The sequence below is a fragment of the Haematobia irritans genome, chromosome 5 (assembly GCF_050003625.1).
Source record: "Haematobia irritans isolate KBUSLIRL chromosome 5, ASM5000362v1, whole genome shotgun sequence".
Taxonomy (NCBI): domain Eukaryota; kingdom Metazoa; phylum Arthropoda; class Insecta; order Diptera; family Muscidae; genus Haematobia; species Haematobia irritans.
Genome location: NC_134401.1, coordinates 20714626 through 20730435, shown reverse-complemented (window position 1 = coordinate 20730435; position 15810 = coordinate 20714626). Strand labels below are relative to the sequence as shown.

Below are 15810 nucleotides of genomic sequence, written 5' to 3'. Positions count from 1 at the left end.
ACCTTGTTTTAACTTCATGGTACAGAAAGCATGGGTTGCCGAAGTATTTATTTTCCAAGTTATCAACCAATACGACCCCTTTTGCTAGATTGTGGTAGGTTTCCAGTGGTCTCAAATAAAAATACTGCAGATTTATTTATTTTTGATTTTTAAATATTTTGTTTTATTTTTGTTACAATATTTTTAAAGACAATTGCAACCATCATATTCTTATAACTCTTTTTTTTCACAAAATTTAATTGGACTGAAAGTTTGAAAACTTAAACACAATTATTGAAATACACATTTCATTAATGAACAAACACAAACGGGTTGTTTCAACACATCAAAAAAAGTAATCGATTAAATACTTAAAATTAACAAATATAATAGTTATCATATAATAAAAAAAACTTAATTATTTAAAATTAAAACGAATTAAAAAAGAAGAAAACACAACTAAACACAAATCTAAATGAATTTTTACAAAATTATATACAAATCACAGAAAAAATTTGTTTGCAAACTTAAATAAAAAAATCAATATTGATCAAACAAAATTAATTACAATTTTTATATATATTGAAGTGGAAAAAGGAAGATGAGAGTGAATAAAAATTATGTAAAATTTTTTACAAAGTTTTATAATTAAAAAATTTAAAAAACATATATAAATTTCAAATAAAACTTAATAAATTTTTGTTAACAATAAACTTTCCTGTGTATTAGTTTTGAGAGAGATTAATAATCAGAAGTATGTCATTTAAATGTTTTTAGATTTTCACCATGGTCTCCACATGCTGTCCTGATCTTCACCTTCTAGAGGGGCAACTTGGTCTTGGCGATATTTCTTTGCTGAGGATTGATCATCTTCCGAACATATACTAGAATCTGCTGTCTCGGAGAATGATCGTTTCAAGGAAGAGCTTGAACTTGTATTCAACTCTGAGCTAGATGTCACCTGTTGCTGTTGCAAATTGGCTGAGGTGAGTACAAATGAATTTTCCGCAGATGATGGAGGTGTGGTGAAAACGCCCGAAAAGCTATTGTGTTTTTGGGTGGTGCGTGGTGATGTGGGTCGCGATAAAGAGAAATCGGAACTATTGTGTATAATGGAATCTTCATTATGACTAGACACCGAAGAAATAGGACTCAATGGAGGGCTGGTGGTATTATGGAAAGCCTGTTGCTGTTGTTGGCTTAAAGGTTGATAACTGGTGTTAGTTAAAGTTGTCTGTGGGTACATGTTATTTGGATTAATTTTTGGTGGTGTAATCAAGGAATTCTGAGGTTTGGTAAAAGCCGATAGACGTTTAAAATTAGCTGCAAAATCATTGATTTGGGGTGATGTACTCTGGCTGTTACTACACGCTCCACCCGATACAGGCCACACTGGAAATCCCCCATTAGAGTTGCCATTCAATAGAGAGCTGGTTTGTGTGGCATTTGTAGTATTTGGAACAATTAAAGCAAATTCTCCTGAGGGCAAACGTGAAGGTATCAATTGAACTCCACCCATTTGTATACCCTGGGAAGCATTTAAATCCTGAGATAATGATGGAAACAATGATCCATTATTGTTAACGGCCAAAGGTAAATTATTCGAGGCAAATAGATTGCCTGGTCCTCCATTACGTTGATAGCCATTATTGAAATTGGTCATAGAACCAATTTGATCAAGACTAGTGGCACATGATCTCAAATGACCATTAAGTCGTTGACGTACAGCTTCATCCACACCATCCAATTGACTGATATAACGATTAACTTCTTCGGCACACTCGGAGAATCCGGTCTTGAATTTATGAATAACTGTGGGATCGGTTTGCAAAGCCATATTGAGTTGTTGACGTTGAACCGATTGCAAATGTTTAACGGTCATCTCAAGGATATCGGCTTTCTCAAGTTTAGTGTGGCGAGCAGGCTAAAAATAAACAAAAAGGAAATTTCAATTAATTTTTGAATGCAAAAAATTTAAAAAAAGTGAGTGATTCTATAAAAAGTAAATAATGACAAGCCTTTTCTGGTCGATCGATCAATTGCCGAGATATGGTAACCCTATCATGACTCATTATACGTCATGTTGCTGAACTTGTCAAAAATCCCTATTTCCCAGGCTTCTAAAGGGCTTTTTAAAAAGCCGCCAATGACGCCCAAATGTTTTTATACCTCCATTAAATGCTTCCACGTTTTTTCCTTGTGCATTTTAAAAATTTCGCACATTGTTTTTTTTTTGCTACGCATAAAAACCAAGCGGCTAAGCGTTGATAATGTTGTAGCATGGACGGACTTTCGTTCAGAAAAATCACAGACGATCTTATGAGAACAGAAAACGTAAGTAAAGCATGCAGCTTCTAATTGATTGCAATTTGCTTGGTCAATATTTCACAACAAAATAAGGTAAAAAGAAATAAAAAGAAAAAATCCCCAAAAGAAAACCAAAAAAAAACAACGGCAAAAGCAAGTGTTTACAAAGTTTTTGTTGGTTGGTGCTGTATACAGGCAAACAACACTCCTTGTTATTGTTTGTGCCGGGTAATACCGGCAAATAACTGGCCAAGTAGTCGTTATAGCTTATGAGGCAGACACGATTTCGTTTGCTCGAGTATTGGAATGAAATAAAATAAAAAAAAAAACTTTTAGAATGGAAGACATGAAGATCTGCCTCATATCTTTTAGGGCTAACAAAGTCTGTTAGCAAAATCAGCATCGCCACCACCACCTTGGGAAGGTGGGAACATAAAATCAAACCCAGCAACCTAGAGCCTCACAAGGAATGTGAAAATTTCATTCATTTAATGTTAAAACGATCAGGAGCATAAGATAAATTGTTGGGGAAGTTAGGCGGCGGCAACAGAGGCATGATGGGATCATCGTTTACGTTTTTTGTTTTCATTTTTTGCTCAAAAAGATTCCCTTTCAGTATTTAGAGGCCAAGAGTAAAGAGTTTTTTTTTGTAGATATAAGGAAGATTGCTTCAACACTCATTATTTGTTTTTTTGCTTTTACTTAAGCAGAAGGAATTATCTTGAAAATGTTCCCACGCAGGTTTTTGTTTTCTGGACCTTCTCATAAACCTTAGATGCTCTAAAGTTCAGTTGATTTTTTGAGAGGTAGTTCTTTTTCGTGTTGTGTTTTTTTTGTTTCATGACTGGGAGAGTTGGATTTTTAATGAGAATTCCCTTTTAATGGTGAGGTGTGCGAAATCCTAAACCCATCAATACTCAGCAGGATTTTCAAAAATACACAGTTGGATTTTTGTGAAAACAGGTTTTTAAGAAAATTTTCTCATATCGGCTTTTTGGTTTGTATGTTTTTTGTTTGGTCATAGTGATGACTTTGATTTTAGCGGCTTTTTTGTTAAGTTGTTTCTTGGGCAATGTCTCAACATCAACTAAGATTAAGAAGGCTAGTTTACTAAATTTTAGTTCCCCAAGAGTATTTGAAGTTAGAAAAACAAAACTTATAAAAGGTTCTTCCAATAAAATAAAAAAATACTTACGTCTTTTTTCATGGCTTCTAGAATTAGGGATTTCAATTCATTTAGGCAGTGATTAATACGGGCCCGACGCCGTTTTTCCATGATGGGTTTATTGGTCTGCAAAGGAAAAAGGAAAAACAAAGGATTAATAAAATAATTATTAAAAGAAGGTAAAACAAAAAAAATAAAAAAACCTACATAGTATTACAAAAACACTATCGATTTTGGTAATTTATAAATAAAATTTTTATTTTATTTATACAAAAATAAAAATGCCCTTTAAATTTAGAATAAAATACAGATCATTTAAAATTTAATTCAATTAAATTAAAAATTTTAAAAATAATTAAAATGAAAAAATTATAAAGATATTGAAATAATTTGTAATATATTTTTAATTTTTTTGTATAAGAATTGAGTATTTTGTAAACGATTTTTATTTGTTTATTGATTTGTTACGGAAATCATTTATTTCTTCCAGTCGCAAAATATGCCAGAATTCGTTTTTTTGCTATTTTAAAAATGGAATTTATATTTTCATTTTAATTAGTAATAATTTTGTTTAGTTAAAATTATTATTTATTTAATATATTAAAAAAAAAAATGATAAAAATGTAAAAAAAAAATATTTATTTTTTGTTCAAGAAGTGAAAATTTGTTTAACGATTATTTTATTAAAATTACTATTTATTTCAAATATTTAAAAAAAATTATAAAAATGTTTAAAAAAAATTTTGTTTATTTTATGTTCAAGAGTGAAAGTTTTTTAACGACTATATGTTGTTTATTAATTTTTTTTTTGACATTGTAAGGGGAACTATTGAGTTTTTCAAATATCTCAAGTAGGAATATGTCGCAATTATTTTTTATATTTTAATAAAGGAATTTATATTGCTTTTTTTAATGTCCAATATAATTTCTCAAATTTTTTCATTATAATTTGTATTAATTTAATAAAAATATAATATTCAATATTGTTACTATTATTTGTAATAATTTTATTTTAATTTAAATGAACATTTATACATAAATATTTTGGGCTGAGAACTTTTTATATTTATTTAAATTTATTATAAATAATTTTCAATTTTATTTTCTCTACTCACCTTTCTCAATTCGGCTTTGGACAAACCAGCAGGATTTGCCAAACGTCCTGTGGATGTATTGAATTGATTTTGTGTTGAGGAATTCGATTGTTGATAGCTATCACTATAGCTATCAAAATCATCATCGGAGTGATTGTCGTGATTTTTGTAATCCATTGTGATGGGTTTGTAGTTTTTTTTTTTTTGATTGAAGACTGATAACAAGTATATAATCCAATGATTGGGGTATGTAAGTAATCCAAGTGTTTTCGGTTTTTTTTTTTAATGTAGATCAGCACACAGATATATCCATATAAAATTCTTTGAGTTTCTTATTTTAATAAAAACACAACTTGATTGTTTTGTTTATAACTTTGGTATAACTTTTCGATTTGTTGGTAATTGCACTTTTTTGTTAAAAGAGTAAATAGTTTTTAATGTCTTGTATTTATTGTAAAAATAAACGCTTCGTAATTTTTTCTATTTGTAATTTTAGAAAAAATCCGAAGACTTCGCGCAATGCGTTCGCAATGAACTTCTGAAGGATACTGATCCTTAAACGTTCCAACAGAGCATTAAGTTACAACTCAACGAAGGCCAAATTCAAAGATAAACAATATCACCATTAAATACTCATACCTAGCACCACGCACACATACGCACGCACAATCTTTACTCTTAATATCCTTTGCCCAAGAAGCATATGGTACACACACAGCTCATGGCTATGAGTGGGGGAGAGAACGATGAAAACGAAGAGAGCATTTCCTATGTTGAGGATTAAAGGTATGTTTATGTTTTTACCTGTGTTGTTTAAAGACATCTCAAATAACCAGACACCTTGAGAAATATCTCATTAGCTCATTATGTTTTACACTCAATATTTTTTTTACTCTCTTAAGAAAATGTGCTCACATCGAAGGAAAATTTATGATTTTAGTTTTTTTTCACTCAATATTCTCTTGACGAGTGGTTTCTTTACAAGATTTCAAATTTCACTAAAATCTCTTAAGGTTTGGGTGTTGGATTAATTCTTTTTATGATTTTATTGTAATAAAAATTCTTGTCATTTCTCTATAGGCTCAATGTATTTATGCTTAGCTTGTCAAACGGAAACTGATGATCTTTTTTCCCTAACGGTATTGCTGTAGAATTTTAGTTCCTGATTTTTTTTGTTTTAATTTATTTTTTTATATATGGAATCTCCATGCAGTGGGGGCCCATGTGACATTTCTAAATTGACCCCTATATTTTGTTAGTTAACATCAAATGTGAACGACATGTCACTTTTATGACATTTCATTTCAAATCACATACATCAAGTGGTAATATGACGTCGTAGTATAGTTTTTTCTTTGTATGGGTTTAAAAGAACTCTATGTATGTCGGCATTTAAGTAATTTAAGTGTTTAGATAACACTCACAAATTTCATTTTAATAAACATATTTTGTAAAGTCTCCAAATTTATAATCATGGGATCTATATTAGCATTACATCCTTGTATACAATATGATTTTCAGCGGTGGTTTATCGGCATAGTAATCACGATTACCACAAATGGTAGAATTCTACAAAAATTGGTAGATTTTTTACTATTTGGTAAATTGATAGAATTCTTGATATTTTGGTAGATTTTTCAAAATATTCTTCTCCAATCCATCTTAGATGTGTTTCAATTTTTATAGAAATACAATTTTGACAAAATTTTCTATAGAAATAAAATTTTGACAAAATTTTCTATAGAAATAAAATTTTGACAACATTTTGCATAGAAATGATATTTTGACGAAATTTCCTATAGAAATGAAATTTTGTCAAAACTTCCTATAGAAATGAAATTTTGTCAAAACTTCCTATAAAAATATAATTTGGACAAAATTTTCTATAGAAATAAAATTTTGACAAAATTTTCTATAGAAGTAAAATTTTGACACAATTTTCTATAGAATTAAAAGTTTGACACAATTTTCTATATGGAAATGAAATTTTGACACAATTTTCTATAGAAATAATATTTTGATAAAATTATCTATAGAAATTAAATTGTGATAAAAATTGATATAGAAATAAAAGTTTGACTAAATTTTATATAGAAATAAAATTTTGAAAAATTTTCTTTAGAAATAAAATTTTGAAAAATTTTCTTTAGAAATAAAATTTTGAAAATTTTTCTTTAGAAATAAAATTTTGACAAAATTTCCTATAGAAATAAATTTTGATAAAATTTCCTATAAGAATAAAATTTTGGTAAAATTTTCTATAGAAATAAAATTTTGGCAAAATTTTCTGTAGAAATGAAATTTTGACAAAATTTTCTATACAATTTTTTTTGACAAAATTTTGTTTAGAAATAAAATTTTGACAAAATTTTGCGAAAATTTTCTATGGAAATAAATAGAAATAAAAATTTTGAATAGAAATAAAAATTTGACAAAATTTTCTATCGAAGTAAAATAAAAAAATCGTAACTTTTAAATGTTATATTTTTTTAATGAGGAAAAATGGTGCGTTGTTACGATTTTTGTCTAAATATGGAAAAATGTTGCTCCAAAACAAATTTAGTTGGGGCAACGCTGGTACCGAGTGTAAACTTAGGGAGCCACCGTGGTGCAATGGTTAGCATGCCCGCCTTGCATACACAAGGTCGTGGGTTCGATTCCTGCTTCAACCGAACCCCAAAAAGTTTTTCAGCGGTGGCTTTGAAACCCTGACATTTCTGAGGGTTTCAAAGCTTCTCTAAGTGGATTCACTGCAATGTGGAACGCCGTTCGGACTCGGCTATAAAAAGGAGGTCCCTTGTTGTTGCCGCTTAAATGTATTTTGCCTTCATCTTTATTGTTTTTATCGTACTCCATTTTTTATTGTATCTTTCTTTATTTTTGCTAAATATTTCATTTCTCATCCTCTCTTTATGATGATATAATACATACATAAATACTCTTTCTTTTGTTCTCCAATACATATGAATTTTAATGTATATTAGAGTAACGGTCCTTTAACTAAAGTCACGTATACCAAAAATTGCCTGTCGAATAAAATCATTATAGACGATACAGTTTGTGACAAAGTGGAGATCAGTTCAGAACAAATTATTTTAAAGCGCCTTTGAATTTAACAAGCTAATTTGAACTTTGAAATAAATTGAATCACAAATATTTAAAAGTGTTTTATTTCAAATAACTAAAACAAAAGGACGCTATTAAAAATTGTTTCGCGATTTCAAGTAACATTTCTTTAAAATAATTTTCAATAACCTCTTGAAGTCAAAATGACTGATCCGCAAAGTGTAAACGATCAAAACTGTAAAATGTGTTCCGAGAAAGATACGGAGGAAATGGTACAGTGTGATGGTTGTGATCAATGGTACCACTTTGGCTGTGTGGGAGTAGATAATGAGATAGCAAATATTAGTTGGAATTGTCCAAATTGCAGAACCGCATTAACATCTAATGGACAAATTGATTTGGCAACTCATACGTCTACACCTACCAGTAATGGCAATGGAAATGGTGTGGTACATTATGGAAACCAATCGTTGCTGGTCACAACAAGTTCAGATTTTGTTCCGTCAGCAAATGTTACAGCTACAGCGAAGAATTTTGTAAGACAACCGACAACAGCGTTTGGAACAAAAACTACATCACTAGTGACAGCACCAATATCGTCAATTTCAAAAACACCGTTACCATCTTATCATATACCAAATTCCATTTCAATGCAAACATTTACTCAAGCTAATACATCAAACCTTCAACCAATGTCCGGAGTAAATGTGTCTATGGAACAACTTGCAAAGCAACGGAATTTAGAACTTCAGAAGCTGGAAGAGGAGATGGAAATTAAGCGCCAATATTTGGAATCTAAATATAAAATACTTTCCGAGACAAGTGGAAATTTAATTCCGACTGATCAACTAATAACACCAGGAATGTCGATAACATCTCGTACTAGAGGACCAACGCCCGAACAAGTTGCTGCGAGACATGCTATACCAAAACAGCTACCAACGTTCAACGGAGATCCGGAAGAGTGGCCCCTTTTTATATGTAGTTTTGAAAACAGTACCTCGGTTGCCGGATTTTCCAACGAGGAAAATTTAATTAGGCTACAAACTGCACTCAAAGGAAAAGCCCGAGAAATTGTTAAGAGTAAGCTGCTTCTTCCACAGATGGTCCCGGAAATAATCGAAACATTACGTATGTGCTTTGGAAGGCCCGAGCATATCCTCGACCGCGCCATTTCTAAGGCCAGAAATATGCCGGCAATTAAAGACAAATTGGATGCACTTATTGAATATGCGATGTGTGTACGCAACATATGTTCCACAATGGAAGGATGTAAATTAAATTCCCATTTGAACAATCCACTTCTTGTGAAAGAATTGGTCGACAAGCTTCCGAACAACTACAAACTCAACTGGGCGATGTCGCTTAAAGATGAAACTACTCCTGTCGTAAAAGTATTTAGTGACTGGTTGTTTCAAATGGCTGAAGCCGCATGTACAGTAACACCAATGTTCGGTAAAGTGGGTTCTGCGATTAATACTCATAGTCGGGAAGATGACAATACTCATCCTACCAGCAATCAAATTAACAGCAGCAGAAACAACGTAAGTACAATGTGTGTAATATGCAGTGAGCCAGGTCATAAGGTACCCAAATGTGAAACCTTCAAAAAAATGAACCTTAATGAAAAATGGGAATGTATTAAAGGAAAAAATCTATGTAGGCAGTGTTTGGGGAGGCACAGACGAAAGTGTTATTCCAACAACGAATGTGGAGTCGACGGATGCAAATATAAACACCATCCTTTACTTCATAAGAAGCTCGATATTCAACAAAGTGTGGCTGAAAATATTGACCAACCAATTCATCAGAGCCCGGTCGTAAATGCTCACAACAACAAACACGACTATTCACAGCCGTTATTTAGAATCATTCCAATAAATATACACACTAAAAATAAAATAACGACGTTATATGCATTTCTAGATGAAGGATCTGCTGTTACCCTAATGGAAAAAAGTACTTTCGATGAATTGGGTATTGTGGGTGAGGGTGACCCCTTATGCTTAAGATGGACGGGGGACACTACACGTATGGAAGCGGACTCTGTCAAGGCGAACTTAGACATATCAGGCTTAACGAGCAATAAAAAATACAAGTTGATTGGAGTACATACAGTTTGCAATTTAGGCCTTTCAGCTCAAACCGTCGATATGCATCAAATTGCCAAGAGTTACCCGTATTTATCAAATCTACCCTTGCAGTCGCATTTCAATGCGAAACCAACAATTTTAATAGGGGTAGACAATTGGCATTTGGCAGTTCCCCTAAAAGTACGAGAAGGTCCTCGCAACCAACCTATTGCATCAAAAACACGATTAGGATGGACGCTGCAGGCCTCCAGTTCAGAAACAGCACGAGACTTTAGAATAAATATGCATTCCTGTGACTGCCAGAAAAAGTACGAGGAACTGCATGAAATGGTGAAAAGTTATTTCACTCTTGAGTCAGTCCGTCCGACACAATTATTTTCTTCTGAAGACAATAAAGCCATGCACATATTGGAAAGAACATGTAAGCTAGTGAATAACCATTATGAAACAGGTTTATTATGGCGTGACGAAAATGTACGACTGCCTGCCAGCTTCAATCAAGCACTTAACCGCTTGGACTGTTTAAACAAAAAAATGCGTAAGGATCCCGACTTATGTACGGCAATACAAACTCAGATATCTAACCTCATTTTAAAAGGCTATGCAAGAAAATTAACAAAGGAAGAGTCAGAAAAGCATAATGATAAAACCTGGTACTTGCCTATATTCATCGTAAAAAATCCTAATAAACCTGATAAGGTCAGACTGGTGTGGGATGCCGCGTCGAAATCGAACGGTGTTTCATTAAATGATTTCATAATGCCTGGGCCAGATTTCCTTAAACCGCTAGTAGAGATCTTACTAAAGTTTCGAATGGACAGAGTGGCTATCTGTGGCGATATATCCGAAATGTTCCACAGAGTAAACGTCAGAGAAAATGATATGCATGCCCAACGTTTTTTATGGTATGAGCCCAATGATGAACCTCACAAGCCTAGTGTTTTTGTTATGAAAGCGTTAACATTCGGAATCAGCTGTGCTCCTTGTATAGCACACTACATACGCAACAAAAATGCAGATCTCTTTAAAAACAAATACCCACGAGCTGTTGCTGCTATACAAGAGCATCATTACGTCGATGATTTCATTGACTGTGCACCAAATGAAGAAGAAGCATTACAACTAGCAATGCAAGTCAAAGAAATCCATGAAGCAGCCTCCTTTAAGATGCATAATTGGTCATCAAACTCTAAAATGGTTTTGGAAATGTTAAACGGGCCCACGCTGTCTCATCAAAACCCCAAGGATTTGGGCTCAACAACGAAAATACTAGGTTTGTATTGGGAGCCTAATGACGATGAATTTAGGTATATTTGCAGGTTCGCCAGGCTAAAGCGTAATATCCTAAATGAAGACTTAAAACCGACAAAACGTGAAGCACTACAGGTCCTTATGTCCATTTTCGACCCGCTTGGCTTTGTATCCTGTTACACCATAGGATTAAAATTGTTACTCCAAGACATATGGCGTTCTAAGATAGGCTGGGACGAAGAATTAAGTGAATCTCTAAACCAAAAATGGCTCAAGTGGAAAAGTAATATTCACAAAATCGTTACTGTTCGAGTCTCTCGTTGCTTCTATCCTACGATTTCAAACCCAGAAGACGTCCAATTACATACCTTTGTAGATGCCGGCGAAAATGCATATTCAGCTGTATGCTATCTGAGGGCTGTAGAAAACAATAATGTGTCGGTATCTTTAGTTGCGGCCAAAAGTAAGGTGGCACCGTTGAAGCCGTTTTCCATACCAAGAATGGAACTATTAGCAGCCCAACTTGGAGCTAGACTCGCTAGAACAGTTGCCGGCATCGATCGTTTAAAAATACGGTCCAAGTTTTGGTGGACTGACGCCAAAACAGTTCTTCGATGGCTTCAACAAGATCCAAAAAATTTCCAGCAATTCGTTATGCACAGGGTTGGCGAAATACTCGAAATAACAAATGTAGATCAGTGGAGATGGGTGCCCTCAAAACTAAACCCAGCCGATTTGTCTACAAAAAATCCTACGCCTCCTAACACTCAGATGTGGTTCGAGGGTCCCCAATTCCTACGACTTAGTAATACATATTGGCCTCAATGTTCTGATTTCGGTCCCCTCGATGACACAGAAATAAAACGAAGCGCTCTCGTTATTGAAAAGTGTGCGCAATTGCAACTCAACTTCAAGTACTTCTCAGATTGGAGACGAATGTATCGTGCTACCGCCACATTCCTTTTATATTGCTACAGATTGAAGGATATGGCAGTAAACAAGAAATCAACAAAAACATATAAAATCGACAGCAACACAATCGAAAAGGCGAAATTATTTCTAATCAGAATCGCACAGCAAAGTGAATACAGAAAAGATTTTCTATACTTAAAAAATGGCAAGCCAGTAGAGAAAAATAGTGGCATATTGGCCCTCAATGTATACTTAGACAAGAATGACGTCATAAAATGCAGAGGAAGAGCTGAATTCCTTAACAACCATGAAGATATAGTTGTTTTGCCCAGTAAACACCATTTAACATATTTAATAGTAAAAAGCTTTCATGAGAAATTCTACCACCAATCTCATGAAACAGCACTTAATGAAATAAGAAGTCACTACTACATACCAAAATTGAGAGTTCTATTTAGAAGAGTGCGTCGGGATTGCCAATGGTGCAAACTCAATAATGCCAAACCGAATATACCACAAATGGCCGCACTTCCAGCAGCAAGGCTCGCAGCGTTTGAGCGCCCATTTACTTTCGTTGGAGTTGATTATTTTGGCCCCTTCCATGTTTCAGTGGGTAGAAGACGTGAGAAAAGATGGGGAGTCATTTTCACGTGCTTAACCGTACGTGCTGTACACATCGAAGTAGCGTTTAGCTTGGATACAAGCTCCTGTATAATGGCTATAAGGAATTTTATCTCCAGACGAGGAACACCAAGAGAATTCTACTCAGATAATGGCACCAATTTTAAAGCCGCGGAGAAAATTATATGTAACCCACTACAAGAGATAGATTACACTATTGTTAAAGGCAGCTTTGAACAGATAAGTTGGAAGTTTAATCCGCCAGCCGCGCCCCATATGGGCGGAGTATGGGAGAGGCTCGTCCGATCAATAAAAACAGCGTTGTATGCTATATGCCCTTCGATGAGTTTCACCGATGAAAGCCTGAGGACAGCGCTCTGTGAAGCAGAGTTCATCATAAACTGTCGCCCCCTAACATTCGTTTCTCTTGAATGCAGTGACGATGAGGCGATTACACCCAATCATCTATTGATTGGTTCATCAGATGGCTATAAACCAATTCCAACTGAGAACATCGACTTAAGGCAACGGTGGTACAAAACCCAAGATTTCGCCAATAAATTTTGGAAAAGGTGGTTGAAGGAATATGTACCCATCATAACAAAAAGAAGTAAGTGGTTTATAAAACAATCGCCCATCAAAAATGGTGATGTAGTTGTTATTGTTGACCCGGAGTTACCAAGAAACCGTTGGCCAAAAGGAATCGTTATCAATACGGTGGTTGCTCATGATGGACAAGTTCGAAGAGCTGTGGTAAAAACTAAGCAAAATACATTGGAAAGACCCGTATCTAAATTGGCAGTCCTGGATGTAACCGGCAAACCTATGAGCAAACTCGATCCTGTGGACTCGTTTACGGGGGAGGGAACTGTTGCCGCTTAAATGTATTTTGCCTTCATCTTTATTGTTTTTATCGTACTCCATTTTTTATTGTATCTTTCTTTATTTTTGCTAAATATTTCATTTCTCATCCTCTCTTTATGATGATATAATACATACATAAATACTCTTTCTTTTGTTCTCCAATACATATGAATTTTAATGTATATTAGAGTAACGGTCCTTTAACTAAAGTCACGTATACCAAAAATTGCCTGTCGAATAAAATCATTATAGACGATACAGTTTGTGACAAAGTGGAGATCAGTTCAGAACAAATTATTTTAAAGCGCCTTTGAATTTAACAAGCTAATTTGAACTTTGAAATAAATTGAATCACAAATATTTAAAAGTGTTTTATTTCAAATAACTAAAACAAAAGGACGCTATTAAAAATTGTTTCGCGATTTCAAGTAACACTTGTCATTGAGCTTAACATGGAATCGGGCAGCACTCAGTGATAAGAGAGAAGTTCACCAATGTGTTATCACAATGGACTGAATAGTCTAAGTGAGCCTGATACATCGGGCTGCCACCTAACCTAATCTAATCTAGGGAATGTCACACACATGGCACTATGGAACAACCAGGAAGTCCAATGGTTGACAAGTAGAGGAACCCGAACAGTATTAGGATCTGACAAATCGTGCAAGAGAATAAGGCTTCGATAAGTAAATCTTGTCATTCGGTCTGAGATATGATCCAAGTTTGGACCTACTTGGCGAACAAGAGGGAACTTGACATATAGGTTAAAGACGGGATAGTAAAATATCAGACAACAAACCTAATTCCTCCTAGATGTCTGTGACATGAGGCGGATAGGATCCGACTCCCCTTCTCAACCTAACCTTTACTCCTACCAAGTAGTGTAATAAGGAAGGAAGAGAGGTTTAAGTATTGCCGCTATTCTTTCTTTACCTTCAAGACGAAAATTTGAAATAAGATCAAGAAAATATTAGCAACTGACAAGGATATCGATAATCAGAATATTAAGTAGCATTTCATTCTACCGAGTGTTTTATCTTAAATCATTTAAATTTTAATTAATTTAAAAAAAGAGACCAATATTTTTTCTATAAAATTGTCTTTGATTTTAATTCGATTTTCTTGCAGCTGTTCCCAAAAAATTTGTTTTAGGTCCCTAAATTTTAGTTTTCGATGATCCAAAAAGAAAAGTAATTCATTAGCATTGCCCAGGCCATATTCCAAGGGCAGGATAATTAAAAGATTTTTCATTGCTTAAAGAAAAAAAAAACGAAATTCATCTATAAAAGGGGAGGGAATATTATGTGGTAGGCTATAAGAAATTGGCACAGCCGGCTTTTTTTGGTCATCGTCATCTTCGACCTCACCATCATCATCTTCGTTTTGCATTCTTTGAAGAGAAAATCTTTTTGAAAGTTTGAAAACAGCAGCTGTTTCTATATACGATCATAACACATAGTGCTGAACGATGTGGTGATTTGGCCCGTGGCTAATAAATTGGGGGTTGAATGACGCCTTTTGATTATCTTGAAAGAAAGTTCGGGCCTTGCGTTTTCTTCTTTTACTAAAAAGGGGGTGGTGGTGGTTATTGGTGCTCGGCTTTCTTAAGACCAAAAGTTTTTCTTTTACCTGAGTCTTTTCATACGATCCTTATGCGATTTTTGCAACACGCGTCTATTTTTATGGCATGTGAGCATTTTGCCTTGTGTCAGAAACAATTTTTATTATTTTACAACGAGAAAGAGGGATTAGATTTAATGATGTCTTAAGGGCATTTTTCACAGTGCACAATCAATAAAATTTCTTTTAAGATGTCAAAGACGAGGAAAAACTACGATAATAAAGGCAGATGTTTCTTTTTCTATATAGCAAAAGAAAAAACTTTTAATTTTCACTGTTGCACATTTTTGTTGTCGTTGACTGTTGTAAAGAGATTTTGTGGTTTTTATTAAGAAGGCTGTGGGGTAATATAATAGATAGCGGCAACTCTGTTCATTGGGTTTTGTAGGAAAGAGCACTTAAGAGAGAACTTTTAAAATTAATTAGATACTTCATTTTTGGTCTATAAGAGAGGTAAATTGAAATTTTCTTAGTCTTTAAATTTAAATGTATGGTCATTTTACGCTTTTCAACTCAAACTGATTTGTATTCCATACAAAAATAATCTACTAAAATTTGGAGAAAATTTAAACAAAAACCTACCAAAGAAATACAAAATTTTGTCGAAATTTTATTTCTATAGAAAATTTTGTCAAAATTTTATTTCTATAGAAAAGTTTGTCAAAATTTTATTTTTATATGCAATTTTGTCAAAATTTTATTTCTATAGAAAATTTTGTCAAAATTTTATTTCTATAGAAAATGTTGTCAAAATTTTATTTCTATAGAAAATTTTGTCAAAATTTTATTTCTAAAGAAAATTTTGTAAAATTTTATTTCTATAGAAAATTTTTTGCAA

The 15810-nt window shown here is 33.5% G+C and overlaps 3 protein-coding genes across 3 annotated transcripts in view; 2 read left to right on the top strand and 1 right to left on the bottom strand.

Annotated features, from left to right (window-relative positions):
• Window positions 1-224: 224 nt before the first annotated feature.
• On the bottom strand, window positions 225-5048 carry dpn (deadpan). Its single transcript, XM_075311156.1, has 3 exons — window positions 4567-5048; window positions 3482-3577; window positions 225-1903 (listed from the first exon to the last, which is right to left on the bottom strand). The coding sequence occupies exons 1-3, from the start codon at window positions 4720-4722 to the stop codon at window positions 761-763; spliced, it is 1395 nt and encodes a 464-aa protein (XP_075167271.1). The 5' UTR covers window positions 4723-5048; the 3' UTR covers window positions 225-760.
• Window positions 5049-5187: 139 nt separating this feature from the next.
• Window positions 5188-15810, top strand: part of LOC142239373 (venom serine protease 34) — a 155769-nt gene continuing 145146 nt past the window's right edge. The window contains exon 1 of the mRNA XM_075311155.1: window positions 5188-5331. The gene's annotated coding sequence lies outside the window, so the exon portion shown is untranslated. The remainder of the gene's footprint in view (window positions 5332-15810) is intronic.
• Window positions 7815-13370, top strand: LOC142239564 (uncharacterized). The gene has a single exon (XM_075311358.1). It carries the CDS (start codon window positions 7815-7817, stop codon window positions 13368-13370), a length of 5556 nt encoding a protein of 1851 aa, XP_075167473.1.

Coding starts and splice junctions, on each gene's coding strand:
- dpn (XM_075311156.1), bottom strand. CDS start 4,722: ATGGATTACAAAAATCACGACAATCACTCCGATGATGATTTTGATAGC. Junction 3,578..4,566: donor CCAAAGCCGAATTGAGAAAG/GTGAGTAGAGAA, acceptor TTTCCTTTGCAG/ACCAATAAACCCATCATGGA. Junction 1,904..3,481: donor TAGAAGCCATGAAAAAAGAC/GTAAGTATTTTT, acceptor GTTTATTTTTAG/CCTGCTCGCCACACTAAACT.
- LOC142239564 (XM_075311358.1), top strand. CDS start 7,815: ATGACTGATCCGCAAAGTGTAAACGATCAAAACTGTAAAATGTGTTCC.